Source organism: Oxyura jamaicensis, chromosome 28 (assembly GCF_011077185.1).
Source record: "Oxyura jamaicensis isolate SHBP4307 breed ruddy duck chromosome 28, BPBGC_Ojam_1.0, whole genome shotgun sequence".
Lineage (NCBI taxonomy): Eukaryota > Metazoa > Chordata > Aves > Anseriformes > Anatidae > Oxyura > Oxyura jamaicensis.
Window position 1 is genome coordinate 1353443 of NC_048920.1, and position 20493 is coordinate 1373935.

General features: G+C 47.1%; 1 protein-coding gene across 3 annotated transcripts in view; it reads right to left on the minus strand.

The window, feature by feature from the left end:
- SLC25A42 (solute carrier family 25 member 42) overlaps positions 1–20493 on the minus strand; it is a 20904-nt gene continuing 411 nt past the window's right edge. Inside the window, exons 1-8 of one of the 3 annotated variants that reach the window (XM_035348281.1) lie at positions 17105–17664; positions 11826–11948; positions 10088–10199; positions 7759–7784; positions 6752–6918; positions 5964–6080; positions 5313–5464; positions 1–4973 (exon numbers count right to left, since the gene is read on the minus strand). In XM_035348281.1, coding sequence (XP_035204172.1) covers positions 4648–4973; positions 5313–5464; positions 5964–6080; positions 6752–6918; positions 7759–7784; positions 10088–10199; positions 11826–11909 — 984 coding nt within the window. In that variant the 5' untranslated portion in view covers positions 11910–11948; positions 17105–17664 and the 3' untranslated portion in view covers positions 1–4647. Of the gene's footprint in view, positions 4974–5312; positions 5465–5963; positions 6081–6751; positions 6919–7758; positions 7785–10087; positions 10200–11825; positions 11949–17104; positions 17665–20493 lie in introns of those variants that run through there. The other 2 variants (XM_035348279.1, XM_035348282.1) reach the window with 2 other exon arrangements.

The following is a 20493-nucleotide window of genomic DNA, read 5'->3' on the forward strand; positions in this document are numbered from 1 at the left end:
AAAGAGCCTGCAAAGTCAATTAGATTTTTTATTAAATATACATCCTCTCTTGGCACAAATCTTAAAATATATAAACATTATGTAACAAAGTGTCTTCACTGCAATAAAATAGAACTCCAGATCCAAGAAAAGCGATCCAAACTGACACGCGCACGCATACACACACGCCGAGGGGGAGGACACGTCCCGACAAAAAGGCATTTTACAGTGTTTGTGCTAATATATGCATAGACCACACAGGCAGTGAGCAGTGCTGGGAGACCCTGCGGCACACGGCGTGTAAGGGGGAGGCAGGGGGAGCGGGAGGAAGCGGCCCCTACAATAAAAAGGTTGTTTTGTAGGACGGCCGCCTCTTTTTCTCTGGCCCAGTCCCGTCAGGGAGGGTCCGTGACGTGCCCTGGCTCTCTGCAGAGCCCGACTACGTGGTCAGACACTGCACAAATGGCACGGGAAGGATTGCACGGCGCTGCCTCCCCTCCTGCCTGCCTGGAACCGGCACCAGGCACACTCGGGGTCGCCATAGTGCTTCTGCCCAAAGTTTCCTTTCGTGCCTCACCTGCTGTTGTGTTCGTGACACCACAGAGTGAAGATGACAGTGCTCGAGACCTTCTCGGTGGAAGGCTACAAGAACAGAAGTACCACAATGCTTCCAGAGAAGGCAGGGAACTGCTCTGGAAGAGCTCTCATCGAGTACCAGTGCTACACCACGCCACCCATCTCAGGGCTGGCCGTGACTTCGTGCAGCAGGAGGCTGTGATTCCTCTCCCAGTCCTTCTACCACGGTCCCACCAGCACCCAGCCTGTCCTCCCGGGGAACTGGCGGGGCACGCAGAGCAGAGGGGTCTGCGAGAAGCCAGCTCAGGTCTCACCTCTGGCATACGAACCTCCCTCACCTGACCCTCTGAACTATGAGCAATCCCCAAGCTGCTGACCCAGCAGCCACCGTCATAGAGCACAGTGAGCATCACGTGCAGGTACCGACAGAGGAAATGACAAGCAGCATTTCAAGCACGTGGAGAAGAAGAGGCGTTAGACCGGGCAATTAATTCAAGAACCTTTCAAAAAACCTCCTTCCCCATTACCTAGTGCCTTTAACCTCTTGCCCCCAAACACAGGCATCCTTGCCGGCGAGCAGGAAGCCTCGTTGGGCTGTTTCAGGGATCGCTGTCAAAACTGCAGCTTTGTCATTTTGGATGCATTTCATTGGACCTGATTTTCTCGAAGTGCTAGTGCAGGACTAAAGGTGCAGAATCAGGAAGAAAGGGAGAATGGACAAAAAATAAGCACAAATGAATGTTTGGCAGTAATGCATTAGAGAAAATTAAGATACGTGAGTTGAAAATGAAAGCAAGGAATCTGAGAAGAGCAAAGGGGAAAAAAAATCAGAGAATTTGTGGTAGTAAAGTAGTCCTAAAGAAAAGAAGGACTAGAGGATATTCCTGCTGGACTTGTCTTCTTTCTCAGACCTCAAGGCAACAGACCTTCCTTGCCAGCACACCACAGGCACTCTCCCATTCCAAATCACCATGCCCGAAACTCCTCAGGCACTCATTCCAGGCAGCACAGAGATCTGGAACACGTCACAATCCATGCAAGGATTAAGAGAAGGGAAGAGAACGCTCCGTTTCTCCTCTTCTACATTCAAATCAGATTTAAAAAAAAAGAAAAAAAAAGGCTATTTAAAACAGCCCAAAGCAGTAACACAGTTACTCTTTTGCCCAAGAAACAAAAGCACCAGAACCATTACAGACTGAATTCAGACCTGTCTCTGAATGAGCGCTCAGCCTGTAAAACTTGGAAAACCAAGTTTGGCTAAAAGTTCGTTGAATTAAAATCAGGTGCAGCTGCTAATTAAAGAACAGCTTCTCTCAGCTCAGTACTTCCAAGCCTGGCTGTACTTCAGGTCTCGATCCTCAGGCTCTAGACGAGCCGCTCGCACCGCACTCGTGGTGCAAAGGGGGCGATGCCAGGGCCACCCAGCCAGGAGCTGTCTCCTCCCCAGTTTTCCTGTTCATTTAACGCATCAGCTGCACTCCTGATGTGGCAGAAGGTACCCCGTGCAAATCCGTCCTCCTGTTCGGTCCCAAACAAGAGGCCAGTCATCCAGTGTAAGTCCTTTTAGAACCCAGGAGGAATTAAGCCACCTCTGTTGCCACAGGGGTTCGGCGATGCTCAACACCTCCCAGGACAAGGTCTGCTGCGCTTGCCTCGGACGACCTACCGTACTGGGAGCAAAGCAGCCTGCTCAAGCTTGGACGCCACGATTCTGCTCCCTTTCCTGTTTGTGCAGCACCCACCAGCTGTGCAGAAAGGGCCGTGCCTTGAACCAGCAGCCTCCAAGCTGAGAGAGAACTTGGCATGGGTTGTACTCGCAGTCGGACACGCGTACACACACGTACACACAGTCAACCACTGACTCTCCTCGTTGGTCTGTACCTCACTTTTGTGGTAGGATGCAACTGCCTTAGTGTTTCCTCCCTGGGCCAAACAAGGGAAAGACGAGAGCAGAAGTAATTGGCTTCTCCATTGGAGAAAAGAAATCAGAGCTCTTGCAAAGGACTAAACCTTTCACCCAAACGAAGAAAGCAGCTGACAATCTTCCATTAACAACGGGAGCAAAAAAATACACAGATTTCATGGCTACCATCTCCGAAGCCTCTTATGACGACACCTAACACTAATTACAAGGTAAATCAGTGACTGCAGTCAGGTTTCACAAGGGAAATCATCCTCTGTGGGCTTAGAGGCAGAACGTACTGAGGTTAATACCCCACCCATCCACAACCATTCAAGTATGCTCGACCCCGTGTTTTGGGATCAACACGCACGCTAATACTTCAGAACGCTGACTCTCCACCGTGACCACAAAATGGAAGCACAGGTGCTCGATTCCTAGGGAAATATTTGGCATTAGAAGCAAGTTATGCTCCAAAGAACAAGTGCAAAGACAAAAGAAAGGAGAAAGCTATTCCTACCAATTGTGCAATTACCTCCATTCCCATTAATAAAGCCGTGACACAAGGCTCGAACTACAATGACTAAAATATATACGCCAGAGAAGAACAGCTTTTAAATTATGCCTTATTTTTCTTTTGTATGTTATCTCCCCTCTACATGAGCTATATCAGCTGGAAAGGGATTTTTAATCTTGGCTCGCGGAATCGGATTCGCAGAGAAGTCTAAAGCTTGTTGTGACCTCTCTTGCACTCCAAATTTAATACAGGAATGGAACATAAAACAAAACCACCCTCAAATCTCCGTTTCTCTGAAGCCTGACTTGAAATAGAAACAATGAAAGGTATTTTACCATTCATTTTCAAATTGCAACTGGAAACAATTGGCACTATATTTAATTTTTGAGGGGTCAATACTGACTGCGGAGCCCGTTCTCCTGAGGACACAGTTGGTCCAGAAGAACTCCAGGAACAAAACCAAGTGGGCTCAGGTACGGACGAATGAACGGAGGTGACGCAACCTACACAGCAGGCAAATGACAACATGATTGTTCGGAAGCAGGGCCAGCAGCTTTAGGTGCTAGGCTGCCTTCACCAGACAGAAGCAGCCTGTCGGGATAGCTAAATCTGCATCACACGTGCATCTTTGAGATGTTTGTTCTTGCAAAATACATAAAGTGGCAACAAGAATACTGAAAGATGTAACTGCGTGGAATTTAAGTATGTAACAGTTCTTTTTCTCGTCTAGGGCACAGCCTGCCAAATCCCCCAGGAAATGCTGCCTTTAAGACCATGACAACAATGGAAGGGTTCAGATGGCCCCAAAGCACTACTGCAGTTCAACTCAATCCAGTTTGTGAATCCAGGCACAGCCCCTAGTCAATGACACTGACAACAAACATAAGAATTTGATTTACAAAACTGTTCAGAACTTTCCTCCCCTGCTGTCTACAGTCTTTGGTAATCTCGGAGGGACGCTGCAAGCAAGGGATATTTTATGCAACTCAACCCAGAAGTGAAAAGAACATTTGAAAAAGGGCAGCATTTCCAGCCACAGCTCACATTCAACTTCCAGAACAAAAGAAGTGACCCAGACCTGTTAAATCCTGCTGTGTCCTGTTTTACAGAGACCGGTGCTTACAGGTCAGAGGAATCTGCAATTCCCTACAGATTAACTGGAATATTGCACTTGGCAGACTGCCTCCAGCTAGCACGTGTTCAGAAAGAGCTGCCTACCAGGAGTAGCAGTCACTTCCCAAATTCAGGAGTTCACTCCAACAGCACCGAGTCCTCTCTTTCATCATCCGCCACTTCACCTGCCCACAGAGACCAGGTGAGGAGCCAGCAGCAGCACGTGTTTGTTTGAGAGGCTCCACTCCTGGTATCAAAGAGTAAGACAGAAGGATGAGGCAGCTACTCTAGAGGATACAGGTCCGCAGAACGGTAAGAAGAATTTCTTTTAGGAAAGGGTTAGCTTCAGGTTGAGGTTTCCAAACAACACAGAGGCTCGCTAAAGAGAAAAAAAAAAAGGAGAAAAAAAAAACTAAAAAACCCACCACCACAAAGTGAACAAACAAACAAGAAAGATAAGTTCTCAGCTGCAGGAGAGCACGTACAAAGTGAGGGAACACTAGCATTGCTCTTTCTACACGTGTTGTACTTTTCTCCAGCCAGGGCTGTGGGGATTAAGCTACTACCTTTCAACATTAGTGCTGTGCTGTAATTTACGGAGAAGGATCTGCGTCAGGTCAAAGGTCGTGAAGCTTATTCCCACTGCAATTGGACCTTTGACCCAATTCATGCTGAGTCCTTTGTACAAGCCACGGATTAGTCCCTCTTCTCTTATAATCTCCTGCATGGTGAGAAGGATGGAACTGTACGTGTGTCCCATAACCCCCGCCGTCTGCATTCGTCGGCGCACCACATCCAGGGGGTAGGAAGCCGACTGGCCAATCAAGCCCGCACAGGCACCAAACAGAAGCCGCTCCGGAGGAGATGGCTGCGATTTCCCACTGTGATCTGGGAAAGAGAAAGTAGCAGAGGGTGGAAAGCTTCTTGTAATAAACGCGTAACTAAGGTCAAGTGGGGCTGGGAGCCAGAGAGAGGACTGAGCACCAGAGCTCCTGAGATTTCGTTCCCAATTTGGAGGTTAGCTGATTTGGGACATAACCAAATCTGTTCTGCAGTCAGGACTTGCAGAGTAACAAGGAGGTGCAAGATAGGCATCCACCGCAAGCCCAGAATTTAGCAATTAGCTTCAAGGCCAGGAAAAGGACTTACACCACTGAATTCAAACTCCTCTAGTTGGCCAAAAGCCTACACCATTTCATTTGAAAGCAAAGAAAAAGTTGCTTTTACCTGCATGTAGTTTCTTCAGCGTCTCATAGGTGAAGAAGCTAAGCCCGGCATATGGAATCACTCCAAGGATGGTTGGTGTAAATCCTCTATACAACGTCTTCAATCCTTCCTCTCGGGATATTCGGATGAAGACATGAACAATATTGCTGTACCTAGCACGTGGACACAGGAAAACCAAATCTGCGCTAGTTAGTGCCCGCATATTCGGGTAATATTTCCAACAGGACTGTCTGAAGGATCAACAATTAATTAATTCGGCTCTGAGCTCATCAGACAGCTCAGGAAGGATTTCAGAAGCCTGTCTGCAAATGGAGAAGCCAGTCACAAGCTCTCCTACAGCCCTATCACAATATGCTATCCTGTCTATTAGAACTCTTCCAGAGGCATTGTGCCAGCTGGCCTCCTAGCAGGCCAACACATCATTTTTTTCTAGTGAGGTTTTTGAGTCTCCATCTCCTTCCAGTCCCAGAACTAACCAGGGCTCTGGTCATTTCATCAGTGCTCAGACCCACACAGTAACAGGTTTATTGCACCAAAGGCTCCGAGCAAGAAGTGACCCAGAAAAAGGGGGGAAAAAAAAAGTCATCTGACCTTAACAGAAAGTTCTGCATTTGTTCATGGTGCTAATACCTGCTTTCATTAGGCACTTACATCTCCTTCGGCGTGACAGCCATTCGAGCACGGACCATATCCAAGGGGTAGGTTAACATGGCAGCCGTTGTGCCTGCCAGAGAGCCAGCAATGAATCGAGGAAAGGGTGTCAGCGCTCTAAAGTAAGGTGAGAGAAGAGACCAAACAGATCACCTGGAGCTGGTAACGCTATGCGGCTTTTCAGCATGGCTCTACTCTGTCAGCTACTGAATCCCTTCCCTGCCTGTGGGCTGAAGAGAGCTGAGGTGGGATGGGGCGAAGCTGCTGTGGTTTGCCACAGCTGTTCAAGACTGAGGCCTGAGAGGACAGGAAGCCTGATTTGGGGGTGTCTCAGACACTACATGCCCAAGAGCAAGAGGCTCAGGCCACATGCGCATAGAAAAAGGGCTCAGGTAACAGCACAAGGCTGGATCTCGTTGCTTCTCCTGCAAAGAAAAGCTCTTTGTTTTGCCTGCCCACTCACAGCACAGGGAAGCGCTAACTTAATGTCTAGGCCACTTCTTGCTCATGCCTCTAGAAAATAGGGTCTTCTCAGCAGTATCTCCCCTGTGCAAGGCTAGAAGCCTTTTGCTCAGCCCCCTCACATGCCCTGTTCTGCCAACCTATCATGAGAGAAGCTGGCACAACTCTGTACCAACAGCTTTCAACTCAGCAAGCCTGCAAACAGCATTATAATATAATAATAATAGCATTATAATAACAGAGAAACACGCTCCCTCCCTACAACCTACGGTCCCACAAACTGCTCCAACTTCCTCTGCAAGGATCAAAGCCATGCTGCATCTTACTTTCCCTGGAAGCCGTAGTAACTCCCCAGGAGCTGCTTGTACTCTTCATGCGCGCAGAACTGAATGGCAGCATAAGGGATCACACGGACCATGGTGGCTGAGTTCCCCCGCCAGAGACTCCAGAAGCCTTCGTTGAGGTAGGTGCGATAAATCAGCCTGTAGGCTTCCTGCAGGCAACGGATCAAAGGTCAGAGCAGGAGATCATGATAAGAGGAGTCCAAACAATAGAGGGGGGAAAAGGTGACCCTATAGCTTAACCTTTCCAAATCCTCCTTCCCACCATAACCTCAGTAAGCTGGTATCAGCTGTTTACACTCACAATCCCGACTCGAGAAAGAGACAGCTAAAATCTCTGCTCTAGGGAGCCTGAGTCAGCTACGTTAGAGCAAAGAACAAGTGGAGCTAGGAAGACAGAGTTTCACATTCACGACATCTTCATTTTCTCTCTGAGGGCAAGGCAAAGAGCTGGACTGATGATGCACAAGCCACTTTTCAACCCAAATTAATCCTCTTAGCGTAAGACAGAAACATTTGGATTACACACATTAGCATTGCACACGTGGAACATCTGCAAGGCACATGCAACAAAACATCCAGCAAGCCACGACTGCAATCGGCTCCCAGATTCCAATTTCCTATATATTCTGGAACGACCCCAGTGGTGGCTGAGAGAGAGAGAAAGCAACCACTAGAGGAGAATTCCTAGCAGAATACAGCTTGGAGCGAAGCCACATTACTGAAACATCACAGGTAGAACCTGGAGCACGAATGAGGACTGAGGCCCCTCAGTGCTTGGCACTGGGCAAAAACATTAACAAGAAAGAGTGCTGTCCTCAACAGTATGATAATTATTATATACTGTTTCCAGCCCTCTGTGCTCTTTCACTATGACTGCTGCTAATAAAACTCAAACAAGGATGTTATACACAAACAAAAGGTGCTTTTAGGTCTATTACTACCATTAATCAAACACTTCAGGTCAACAGGAGACTGAGACATCACCTCACCTTGGCAGAAAATCTTTTTGAAGACACTAAAAAGAAAAAGTGAGCATTAGGTCTCGGAATACATTTAGATTGATCAAAGAAACCATACAGATAATTTAAGGAATAAAAATAAAAGCAAAAGAATGAATGCAAAAAAAAAAAAAAAAGATTCTTTAAAACAAAGAAATAGATTTCCCAAACACACTTCAGCAGATGAGTTCATTTTCCCACCTACTGTTACGGAAATGCTCAGTTTGACACTTCTTAAAGCATTAAAAGTAGTAAATAACAATGTTAATAAAAGAAGAAACACCCACAACTGATTTTAGCAGAGCATTTCCATGCGCAGGTTCCAGACTAATGCCAGAATCCAGCCAAGAGCGGGTCTGTTTAGCGAGGCTCCACGCAACAATGGTTTCATCTAACAAAACTCAGATGAATGCTCAGTTTTTCTTGCATCCATTCAAATTGACAGCATCTCTTTAACTATGTAATACACAAGGCATTTGGAAGCAAGATTTGCTTGGCATACGGCAGCTCTGTTTTGTAACATTCCTACTGCAGGAAGAAAACCCAGGCTAAAACCCGAACAGCAACGCTAATGAAACGTGGTTCCAATTAAGTGTCTATTGCAGTTTCTTTCAAACTCCTTTGAGACTTGTAACCTCTCAAGTGTATCAAACAATCACATGCAAATACATTTTCACCATGCTGCTCCTTTATGCAATTCAAACTTTTTTTTTAAAGAACTAAAAACACCTCAATGACCACTTGCAGCTGACTCTGCAATGAAAATTTTTGTTTTTCCCCAGCTCCCACAGGAAAACTCTTCAGTCTCTTGACCAAGGACCTTCCTAGCTCACCTGACCCAAAGATGGTTTCCCTCTTCCCTTTCTGTGAAGGGGGCCTGTAAGAAAAACCTTCAGAACAGCAAGAGTAGGAAATCCATTAGATAACAAGAAGTTGGTCAAAACAGGCAATTTTTAGTCATATCCTTTGCAGCAAGTTAAACGGGCCAAACCAAATAGGTCCTTTTATAACACTCAGGCCCGTGCATATTCACGGTGATTTACACGGACAGCTGTTGACTCACCCCAATTCTGCAGCTTCCATCTCACCTCTGATCCTGACATTTCCAACCTTAGACAAACTACAGAGCCTGCTCTGGTGAGAAAGCACAGCACGTCCTCGCTGCTGCACAAGCAGCTGGTCGCAGAGGCAATCCCAGCCTGCACCCACCCGAGGCTTTAGCTCCCCACAGCTTTAACGCCCTGATCTATATCCCTTCTATTCCAAACCTCGGCCCCTGCTATGCCAAGAATGAAAATAATGTCAAATGAAAGTCAGTTTAAAATTAAATCTCATCCAGGGATTAGAGTAAACCTACCCAATTCATTTAATCTGGGATGGCAACCAGATTTAAAATCCTTGGCCTTGCAAAATGTCTGCTCCATCAACCGCCTGCACCCGTCCCGCTGGGACAATCAACAGAGCTGATGGCTCCTGCACTGAAACAGGGGAACTGGAAACAACCCATCATGGGTTTGAACCCCAAACCCCACTAAATGCATGAGAATTTCCTATTCCCATCAGCTGAGTGTCATTCTCAGTTACACGCTAAGTTTATGGGCTCCAAAAAGCATTTTGTAATACAAAGCTAGGTTTGCCGGCTTCATTGTCTCTCACAGCACTTTCCATAATTAACCTCAACTCTAACCAAGCCAATTAAGCTGGAATACAACACAACTCTTACTAGGGAAGCCTGCACACATTTGAGCAGGCACAGCCTGGCATCCAGCCTTCAGCAGGGACCTCAAACAGCTCAATTGCATCCTTGCAGCTTCACCACATCACCTTACACTGCTCCTTTTCCCTCCTGAGATTATTTCTCCAAACTGAACAAGCACAGAAATGTGAAATGATGCCAATAATCCCCTCAAATGTAGCCCTTCCTGTGCCTGTTTATTCTGCACTCCAAAGCCCTGCCTTATGTCACAGAACGCACATGGCCACCCAACGCTCACAAGCCACAGTCATCTGCCTCCAACCAGCACCACGTGCACCCGCGTTACACTGGAATAGCAAAACTCCTGCTGACTACCACAAGACTTGGATCCAGGAGCGTGGTCCAGATGAACAGCTGATTAACATCTGCAATGACCCTACCAAAAATCAAACAATGGGTTTCCAGACTCGATTCATTGTAGTAATGTCGCTGTTCTGTCTGCATCCTGCCAGGTCTCTGCAGGTCGAAGCACTGCAAGACAGGCTGGCCGAACAGGTTTGGTGCTGGTTTGGATTCTGCTAACAATAAAGTAAGAGTGTTTTTGCAAAAGCCAGCAGGACTAACCTTGAAACATGATTTTTGTCCTATCCAGCGGAGCTACCGCTGTTTTAGCAACAGCACCAGCCAATGCACCAGACATCAGGGAGTTGAGAACCTTCTTTTGCTCCTGGATACCCTGCAACAAAGCATTGTTCAGCGTGACACAGTCAATCCTAAACAGAAGTTGTAATATTTACCTCCGCCCAAGGCCATGGATGAGCCAAACTCAGGTGTGAGCACCCACGTTATCCTGTAATCTCACTCCTATGAGCAAACAAACTCTGTGGTAAAGCAAAGTCAGCAGCCGTTCATTGCACTGTGCCCCCAGAAACGCATCTCAGTGCTGCACTGCTCTGACTTGGTTTGTCACGTTGTCTGCAAGAACTTCCCCGTCCCTTCCAGCCCTGTATGGGAACGTTCTCGACCTGCCAACGCAGGTAGGAGTGCTTTTCAAAAAACAAACAAACAAAAAAATCTTCTCAACACTCAACCAAAGAGGTCTCTTTCCTCTGCAAAGGTGCCAAAGATCAAGAATTTTCCTTAGGGATCTTGCTTTAGCTTCCCTTCAACAGGCAAGGACCAGCAGCTGGCCATTTTCAGCTATTCCATTTCTCAGACAAAATCTCTTCATGAAAGACTTGAGACAGCTAAAAATCAATGCCAGAATTTTGGAAACGTCAACATTCCCTTCAAAATGGCAAATTCCAAGCACAATAAATTCCTGGTCAGTTCATTAAGAACAAAGCTCAGACTTGCCTGCCCAAATGCCAAGTTCCAAGGTCTGCCACCTCTCACAAGCACTGTTTTCTCCTTATTAAGGATCTCTAAAAGCTAAGTCACTAGCTGCTCATGATTTAGCCATGTACACAAGTTAAATTTCTCTCTTGCCCTTCTAGTAACACACAAGCCTTATTTCTACATTGTCCCCCAGATCCCAGGAATAAAACAAGACAGGCTTCCTACTATGATAAATGGAATGGAAGCGTTTCTGTTATTGACATTCCTGCCACAGCTCATATTTATAAAGCAGCTATCTTCTCGTAACACATGGGCAGAAAGCAAGTAAATGACTTGAAATCTAACACCGTGAAGGTTACGGACTGAAAGACAAGTCAAGCCCGGGCTTAAGAATGTTAACTTTTGATATGCTTTGTGTTTTCATAGAGGAGTTAGCTTTTTTTTTTATCCCCTCAGAATGCTTCCCAGCTAAAAAAAGTTAATTTTTATTACAAAAATACATGGTTCAGTTCAATTTTCCTGTCCAGTCTCTGCCTGTTGGGTGCCAAATGCAGGGTTAGCCACGCACAGGCAGCGCTGTGTGAACTTCAGCCTAAGTTCTGGCCTCACACCTCCAGTGAGGCAATTCCACACGAGCAGAAACCCTGATCTAAACCAGAGCAAGGTTCACTGCAACTTTCTTTCCCAGCGTTTCTAACAGGAGCCTCCTAAGAACAGCGAGAGCAGGAAAGCAATGCTTATGGCTCTCTTCCCAGCTCTGCCACTGAAGACATAACAACACATAACCTTGAACAAGGAACACAGCCCTGCCTGCCTGTCAGCTCCGAGCCATGCCCAGCCTCTTCCCAGAGGGTTGGAGCTGCTTGGCTGTGCTGAGAAAGCCCAAGTTACACGTTACGGGGCTTGTACGTGCACTGCAGCTCTTTCAGGACTCCACAGCTCAAATCCCCTTGAGATGCTTCCTTTAGAGCAGCCACCCTTCTTTCAGCCCCACTGCATGTATCCCCCAAGCTCCTGCTCTTACCTCTGAAGGAAGATGAGTTGCTGTAACTGGCTCCACATCCTGCCGTTTGAAATCCACTTGACCTTCTCTCACACCATTACCCATACCAGTTGCACTTACAAGCGGGCAGAAGACCTACGGCTCCTATGTTGAAAACAAGAACAAAGCAAGCGTTAGCTTCAGAAGCAGCGAATACCCCAGTAATAAAAAAAAACTTGGGCAGGAAGGAAGGGGGGCTGACTCACAGGGCCATTTTCAGCAGGAAAACCCCAGTCCCAAGCTCCCAGAAGAGCCTTCCTTAGAGGTGCAAGGACATGTGTGAGAAGGACTGGGGGAGGAAGGTGCTTTGGTGCCGTCAAAGTACCGTGCCATTGATCACGTTCACTCTTTTCATGCCCTAAGGAACTCAGCTGCAAGTTCCAAAGTCAAAGGCACAGTTTTTAGGAGCGAAGAAACTGATCCCATTCTGCCCTCTTCCACTGCTTACAGGGAGGATTTTGGTCGCCGCTCATTCTGACTGCTCTAGATCATTCAGATATTGGAGAAGACATGCTGAAATTTAAAACCTGGGCCTGGAAAATGGAAAAAGCAGTCCCAGCAGCCCATCCAGAGAGCCTGCCATAAGCAATTGGAGGTTATTTTAAGGACCAGATAGCTCCAATGCCTCACACGTGCCATAAGGGCTATTTTGATGACAGTGGCGATCTGACTGAAAGCAGCACGGCGGTGACTTCAGAACTGCTTTTCTTCCCAGCTGCAGTGCACGTGTGCTCGTGGCTAGTGAGACAGCGTGGCTTGCACAGATGTTTCTCGCTGCGAAACAAGCTCTCGTTTGTCTCGTGAAAGGAAAGGTCAGCCTAACCTTAGCTGCAGAGCATAAACGCAGAGATAGCTCCTATTTAAAGCATTAACACTTTGGCATCTAGCTCTCTAGTATTTCTGCTTTTTTGATGCAAGTTTTCATCCTCGGTTATGCAGAAATGAAAGGGCTAAAGCCTGAAAAACTCGAGCTCGCACAGAAAGCCGGTCTCCCCGTTTTGAATCTATTCACAAACGGGGCGTAACTACAAAGATCAGTTTTCTAAGCGACAAGACCGCTCCAACAGCCACTTTTTCCCCATCTTTAGCTTCCTTTCAAAGAAGGCGATATTAGGAATTCTCAATTCCTCAACTGCTCCCCGGTTCTAGCGCAGCCTTCTGCGTGTCCTCCAGCAAGTTGCTTCATCTCTGCCCCATCTGATGCCTAGGAAACCCGAGGCATAACAGCTTGCCTACTTGGAAAGGCCGTCTCAAGACTTTTTTTTTCCCTTTCCTTTTTAACAATCTCGAGCCGTTATATGCTTGTCAGCACCTTTCATACTTGCTGACCTATTTTTTTTTCCCCCCACATCGCTCTCATAAATTAGTGCCAGACTTCACTTTCAAAACCCCTTGGTTGCAGCGGAGACATTAACGGAAAGCCGGAGCCAGATCAGCTCTGTCTGTATTCGTGCATGACCAATTTGTGATGATGAAGCTAGGCATGACCCACGCGCTCACTCCAAGGGAGGACAAACACGCCTGGGTATCTTTAATAGCAGACATCACTTGCTAGAGCTCCGGGAAGACACTTATCAACGTGTTTACAACTCCTGAGGGTGTTTTCAAAAAGAGGAGCTCTCAGGATGCTGCTCCGAGAGTAATAACTCAAGGTTTTAATGAAAGATAACATCTGATGGTCTGAAACACGACCTAAGCAGCATCACCATTTGCACCTGAAGACTTCTATCGTGGACGCTTGGTCACATCAGACTGTGAACCAAAATTCCTGTAAGGCTCAGGACCGAAGGTGATTCGTAGCACTGCGGAGAAAAGCACTTCATTAAATTATTTTGAAGAACACAGTCTGTTGATTATTCCTAATTACTGTCTCTGCTTATTTCCTTTCCTTCTCATCTCACGTACCTGGAAAATTTATTGTAAAGTGATGTCTTTCAGCAAAAGCCTGAGAGAAATCACAGGCAGAGATATTATCCCCAGCTATTTCAAAAAAAAAGAAATGTAGGTCACAATATCAGATTTATCTCTACCAAAAATAAACCCACAGAAATAGAACTCATGCTAAAGAGCTTAGGGGTGCAATCTACAACTTTGTTTTAAAACGTGATTTTGAAAGATGATTGAGAAAGACGGCTAAAAGGAAATCTCAAATACTAAGCTGCTATTATGAAGCCTGGACCTATTTTAGAACATGCACGTCCGTAAAGATGATATCCATGTACTCGGCAATATTCTCTTTGATACTCTTCAGAGCTGCTGTTCTTTATTTTTAGTGCCTGATGCCCTGATTTACCAACACCTGTCTATATGCTCAGTTTTACACATTAAAACTGCCCACGTGCTCTACAGGAATATAAGCCCTGAACTCACAGAGCCTTAAATGCCAAAGCAGTATTTATTATTTGTAGTCCCATTTGCTCGCTGCAAAGCAACACAATATTTTATTTTGGAGTTGGGCTGGATTCTGACTTGGTTATTAACCAAATCCTGGCTGTTATGGCTGATGATGCACATCGGAGACAGAGAATAAAGCCTTGCTTTTAAGTTTCACAATGAATCTGAAGGGCCCAGCCATCAGAAACCAGACATTATCTATCTTGTATGTGTATGTGTGTGTGTGTGTATATATATATCAGGCTCATTCATTAAGTAATCCACAGAAACCCAATCCGGAGCAGCTGGACATTTTAAAGTCTTTGAATTTTGTATAGACCCATACTCAGCCATTCCTTACACTTCCAAAGCCACAGGAAACAAGAAAAAATAGCTGCAGATCAGATTGGCTTTTTATACCACGCTTCTGTGTTATTTATATTGTAGTTACACGAGTCTGTGTCACGTATCTGTAGCCAGACTCCTCATACAAGCTGTAGAGCAAAGCATTCCCTTAAAGAATGCATAATCAGAAAGCAAAACTGCTGGCGAATGCAGGTCCAAGAGTTAAAGAGGTTACACGAGTAACATACACCGTGTTTTTACAACAAAGCTCACGAGAGTTTATTGAAAGCACAAAGCACTTACTCTGGCATCCAGTTTCAATTCCACCAGAAAACACTGCCTGTAACTCAGCCATGCTAACTCGCAGGCATGGATTAAAGCTTATTTACCAAGTTGTAAAAGGGAGAAGCTCAAGCCCTCCCTTGCAGCGACACCTTTACAAGCCAACGAACTTTGCTGCAATGGTCTCCTTCCCGATCCTTTGAGCCGCGGGACTCTTTCTAGAGATGCTGCCCGGACCCTGGCAATTGCAGGAGCAGCTGTGTGCTAAAACAAGTTCCATTCTCTGCATACCATGAGACGCACAGAATATGCTCTGCACATTAAAAACCGGAGCATTGTTAGCCTTCCCTTCCCATTCTCCCAGCTCTCTCTAGCGGCGCTTAATGAATACCTGAACAAGTTCAATCAAGCTGTCAAATTGACTCGCTGACAAGTTAGACATTCTACTTTTCTTGGTGGTGATTTTGATTAAAAGGACAGGCAAGACAGAATCAAGTTATTCAGATGATAAAAGCAACCTACTAGGCAGAATGTCTTACAGGCAGGTGCCAGTTCGTTGCCCAAAGCAGGGGGGGATTCAGAGAAAAACAGCTCCAGCTCTCCAAGCCACTTGTGAATCCAATCATGTTCGAATGAAACAGCTACAACAGCATCATATTTGAAATTACACAGCCTTAAGATAATTAGTTTCTCATCAGAAGAACCAACGCGCTTCAGAGACCAGCATCACAACTAAGGATCGAGCCCAAGTTCTCCAGTTTGGGCGTACAAAATTAAACTCACATCGCTAAAGAGAAGGCTTGCAGCTCGTCATGCGTTTGCCTATTTCACAATTAAACCTTATTCAGAAGTTGGACTTCACGTCACTACGACACAACCAGCCCCGAATCCTTCCTTTATGTATTTTGCCAGGTAAGCACACACATTCCTGCAGCAGCTCAGCCCCAAAAACCTGCAGGAAGAGCAGGCAGAGGAAGGTGCAGGGGGGCTTTGCACCAAACTCACAGCTGGCCGGAGGGATGTCGCGCTCCTCATCCTCTCCACGGTGCTCCCGTTCTGCCAGCACCTTTGGCAGACCTGAATCTACCTGTTTATAGCAAAATGCCTTAACCGCAAGAGCAGCCCCAGTCATTACGGTTTTCACAGTAGTACGCAGGCAGAAAACAGCAGAAGTCTGGGCACCCAGCCCAGAGACTGGCTGGCAACGTGTCATTACCAAAAAAACATGTTTGTCTGCTACTCCCCGGTGGAATTTAGACCTGTCACAGAACACTAAGATTTCTGAAAGAATGTCATCTATCCAGCAAGAACAGCAGATAGGTTGCAAAGCAAACAGTCATCACCAGCAGCTATCTCAATGCCAACGGCTGCTATTTTCTAAGAAATGTTTGCTTTTTCCTCAGACAACCCCAGTAGCAATTACAAGAGGAGTTCAGAGCGCTGGACGCGGGAGTGCCCTGACAGACAGGTAAAGGTAAAGCACACCACTTCAGCAGACGAGAGCTGCCACGACTCTGGGCCACACGAAATGCACTCCCATTTACGAGGCAGGCAGAAGAACCTCAGCCCTGCTACCCACTTCTCTCCAATCAGCACCGACAATGCAGATAGTTATCTGCTCCTGGGGACAGAAAGCAGGCAGCAGCCAGGAGCTTGCAGCATTTTTTTATTCACTGCCTGGGAGTTGTGAGCGGACAGCTTGCGATGGACGAGGATTAACCCCGGCAGGAGGTTCCTGCCATTAAAACGTGAAGAGTAAAAAGGGATCTCTGCAACCATCACATTCACGTGGCTTCCAGCCCAGAGCTCTTCACAAGTTTACCAGCACAGAGCGCATCGAGCATCCCAGAAGAGGACCTCTGAAGCACGTGGACTGAGGAATGACACAGAAACGAGACAAATTCTGTATTAAACCAAATAAATTCAAACCAGATAAATTCAAAGTGAAGGACTTCATTGCCTATAGTATAACAAAGACAGTTACTTTAGGTTTTCCACTCGCTTATACTTTCTAAAGACCTAGTAATAACAGCAAGATTTCTGCTTTCCCTCTGATATACAAACATTTAAACCTCTCTTACACGTGGTTCCCCAAGTGATATCCTCAAGGAACACACTGATTGCTGTGGACTGCATGGCACCTGTTGTACTTACAGCTCGCAGGCACTGCACGAGCCCGATGTCACAGCTGAATCACAGAATCGGAGGGGTTGGAAGGGACCTCGAGAGATCACCAGGTCCAAACCCCTGCCAAAGCTCACCTCTGGGGCAGCACACTGAGGGACTCCACGCAGGTAAAGTCACTGGGATGACTCCGCTCAGACACGTCAGCTTCTCGCATTACTCCAGAGCTATCCAGTTCCTTAGTTTTCCTTTTTTATTGCGTTGTTAACACCACTTGATAAAAGCACATAATTAAATCGGGGGAAGAAAAGAAAACCCAGAGAGTTCCCGCAGAAATCTTCACACGTTTTTCCCAGGCAGGCTGAAGTTAAACAGTACCCAGGGAAGTCACTCAATTAGGTTGCCTTCAATTGTTAAACTGAGCAATTGAGCCTGACAGAGAAAGAGACGTGGTAAGAGCGGAGATTACTGCAGCCTTAAATTCACCCTTGGAGCAAAAGCATCTCAGAAAAATCACAGGAAAAAAGGGCTGGAACACTCAGAAGAGGAGGATGAACTATAACTAGACGGCCCCCTGAGGTCCATCTTTGCCTTCCAGTTTGATTAAGCCATTAAAAATCAAAACCAGATATGCCCTGCAGACTCAGCTCTCTTCAGTCCCATTCATCTTGCAGTTGCATATAAATCTGATCCCAAAACATTAGCTCTGAGTAGTCCATTGCATTTTTCCTTTAAAGGCCTGTACAGGAACTGTCAGCATGACTTTAAAGAATCATTGACAATCTAATTAAAAGACTCACCAAAGGATAGTGTCTGGAAGTGTTTAATTTTTCACATGCTTTCTTAGCTCCAAAGTACAAAACGAATGCTCCTCCTCCCTCCCTCAGCCAGAGAGGACTCAAACCTGCCAGTAAATCAGGATGAAGATACAAATTCTTTGCATGGTTTTAGATTACCTGACTTCAGGCAGTTGCTGAACACTGAGAAGCGATATCTAAACCTCTGCTGGCGAGGCAGCTAGGCTATTCACAGGAGTCCGGGAGATTCACGTCTTGAGCTAAGCTTGGAACAAATGCATGAGCCACGAACAGAGAAAATCTTGGCAAGAAAAAACAGTGCTTCCTTCTTCGGTTTGTAAGAGACGACTGTTGCTGGGAACACCTCGACAATGCTTTCCACAGCCAAAAAAAACGAAGCCCAGCTCTTATCTGCAAGGCAGACAACCGCTTTATCTGCAGGGGACTGAATGGCTGAGGCCTTGTGCTGAATCCCCTCCTTTTGTCAGGCAGGGATCGCCTCCCTTTAGAAACAGAAGGCAGCGAACAAACAAATAAAACAGGCACGCGGGGTCCCAAAGTGCCAGATCCCAGCACAGTCGAAATTTCTAAACTCAAACTGAGATTATTTGAAACACAAGCAATAACACGAGCAGTCTTTGCCAGGAACTATTTCAATACATTAGCTGATAATTGCAGTCTCAGCTCTAAAATCTTCGCGTTTTAAAATGCACATGGAAAACAGAACAAACTAAAATCTTCCATCGTAAAGAAGAAGCCACAAGCGTCCCAAGCAGGTGACATTTGCTAACCTCAACGCTTTCCACACCGACTGTCGGAGTCAGGCCAGGCCACGAGTCCCACCCCGCTGTTGCAGTCACCTCTTGCATACAAACAGCTCAGGCAGAGCCAAGCATCCCTCTGCTCAGGGCGCTGCACATTTCGATTGAGATTGCCAGCCTAGCAGCATTAACCCTGCCACGACACGGACACACCTTCATCATTAACTGCTCAACAGCAAGGAGGAGCAGATTTAAAGTGTAACTAGAGAGCAGAGCAGTCCTCCAGAACTCTTTTTTCTTGTGACCCGGAGTAAGTAGTTGGCATTTCGGTTCGCCTTTCCGTAACGAGCAACCTCCCTTCGTAAGACAGTCACCAGGAAGATTTATACAGCATTTGGAAAACAGAAAACAGCACTGCGATGTGAAGTATTGGCATCGGTTTCACTTAAGGAAGGTGTAAACCTAAATGCATCTTCATACAACAAAGTCACTCGAAGAAAGTCGTTTCTGGTTCCTGAGCTTTTCTTCTGACAGCAAACCTGCCTGACCTGTACCGAGCCCATCTGCTTCATCAGGTAACCACGCACCCAAGGCCGCAGCGGTGCCCGCCTTGCATTTTAGGTGACCTCTCCAAACAAAGGTTCATTTGGGTAAACATACCCAAAACCACACGTTCTCGGTTGGGCCTGCCTGAGTCAACGCACAAGCTACAGCTGCAGGTCAAGCAAAAAGAGATTACTGCCGCTCCTGACTCATCCCACGGCGCTATCGGGAGCTGAAATTCCCCTGCCTGAAGCAATCACTGGGGCCAGAGAGTTCCTGCTGAAATCCAACACCAAGGACAGTCCCGTCCCGTCCCCCTCCACGGCAGCTCTCTTCAAGATCAGCATTCCCAGGTCCTAAATAACAATTTTGTGTTCAATATTCCCAGCCCTAGTGGGATGGAGGTAAAGATGCTCGGAGTTACCCAGAACCCAGCCCTGGCGTTCTGGACACCCAGCCCTAGGATTATTTTGAAGCACGCTCACCCACAGGTTGTTGGCGTGACTCCACCGACCCGCTGGTACCCTTATTACTTGGTCTGTTTTCCCGCAGCTGTTTTGCAACACCCACAGACGTCCCTCCTGTTCCTTTACGCACGCCCTTCTCCCAAACCAGAGGCACTTCAAAACCCGAATGTTTTCCACCACTCTAAATCCACCAAACCGCACGCAAAAACACATCACAAAAAGCACCCAGAAAAAGCTCCGCAGTTAACGTGCGCGAAGCGTAAGAATCCAACCCAAAAAAAGAGCCGAGTGACGGCTGACTCCAAACCCCCTCTAAATTCACAGCCCCCGGGAAGGGGACGGCCAGGCAAACCCAAACACGGCTTCACCTCCTCCAACCCTGACGGGAACGCGGGTTTTAGGTCAGTAAATGCCAGGCTGGCAGTGCAGGGGGTTACGCTGCAAAGACGCCACAACCTCCAGCCTTGGCCGCGGTCTCCTCACCTTCCAGCTTCACCCAACCCAAGCCTCGTCTCCCATCCCCAAACGTGAAGGAAAATCCCCCCATGACAGGGGAAAATCACCCCAATCTGCAACTTCTGGCTTATACCAGAGCGGGATAAAAGCACGAAGGCGCTGAGGTGCACATTTATCGCCTTCTGTGCCCCGTGACACCCGCCCCGCTGTGGAAACACCTGGCGCTATCGGCTGGGAGGAGCAGAAATCCCCAAACCGACCCGTTTTTACATCCAAGGGCACAGCTGGAGACGTGAGGGTGCACTCCTGAGCCCGGCTTCCCTCCAAGGGCTTCGAAGGAGAAGCGGTGCCTGTGAGGAGCTCGCCTCAGGCACCCGCCTGGCACCGGGGGGGGGAGATAACGGGGCTGGGGGGGGGGGGTAATGAGGCCGGGGGTAACGGGGCAAGGGGGCAACGGGACCGGGAAAGGAGGGAGTGACAGAGTGAGGGGGTAACGGGGCCG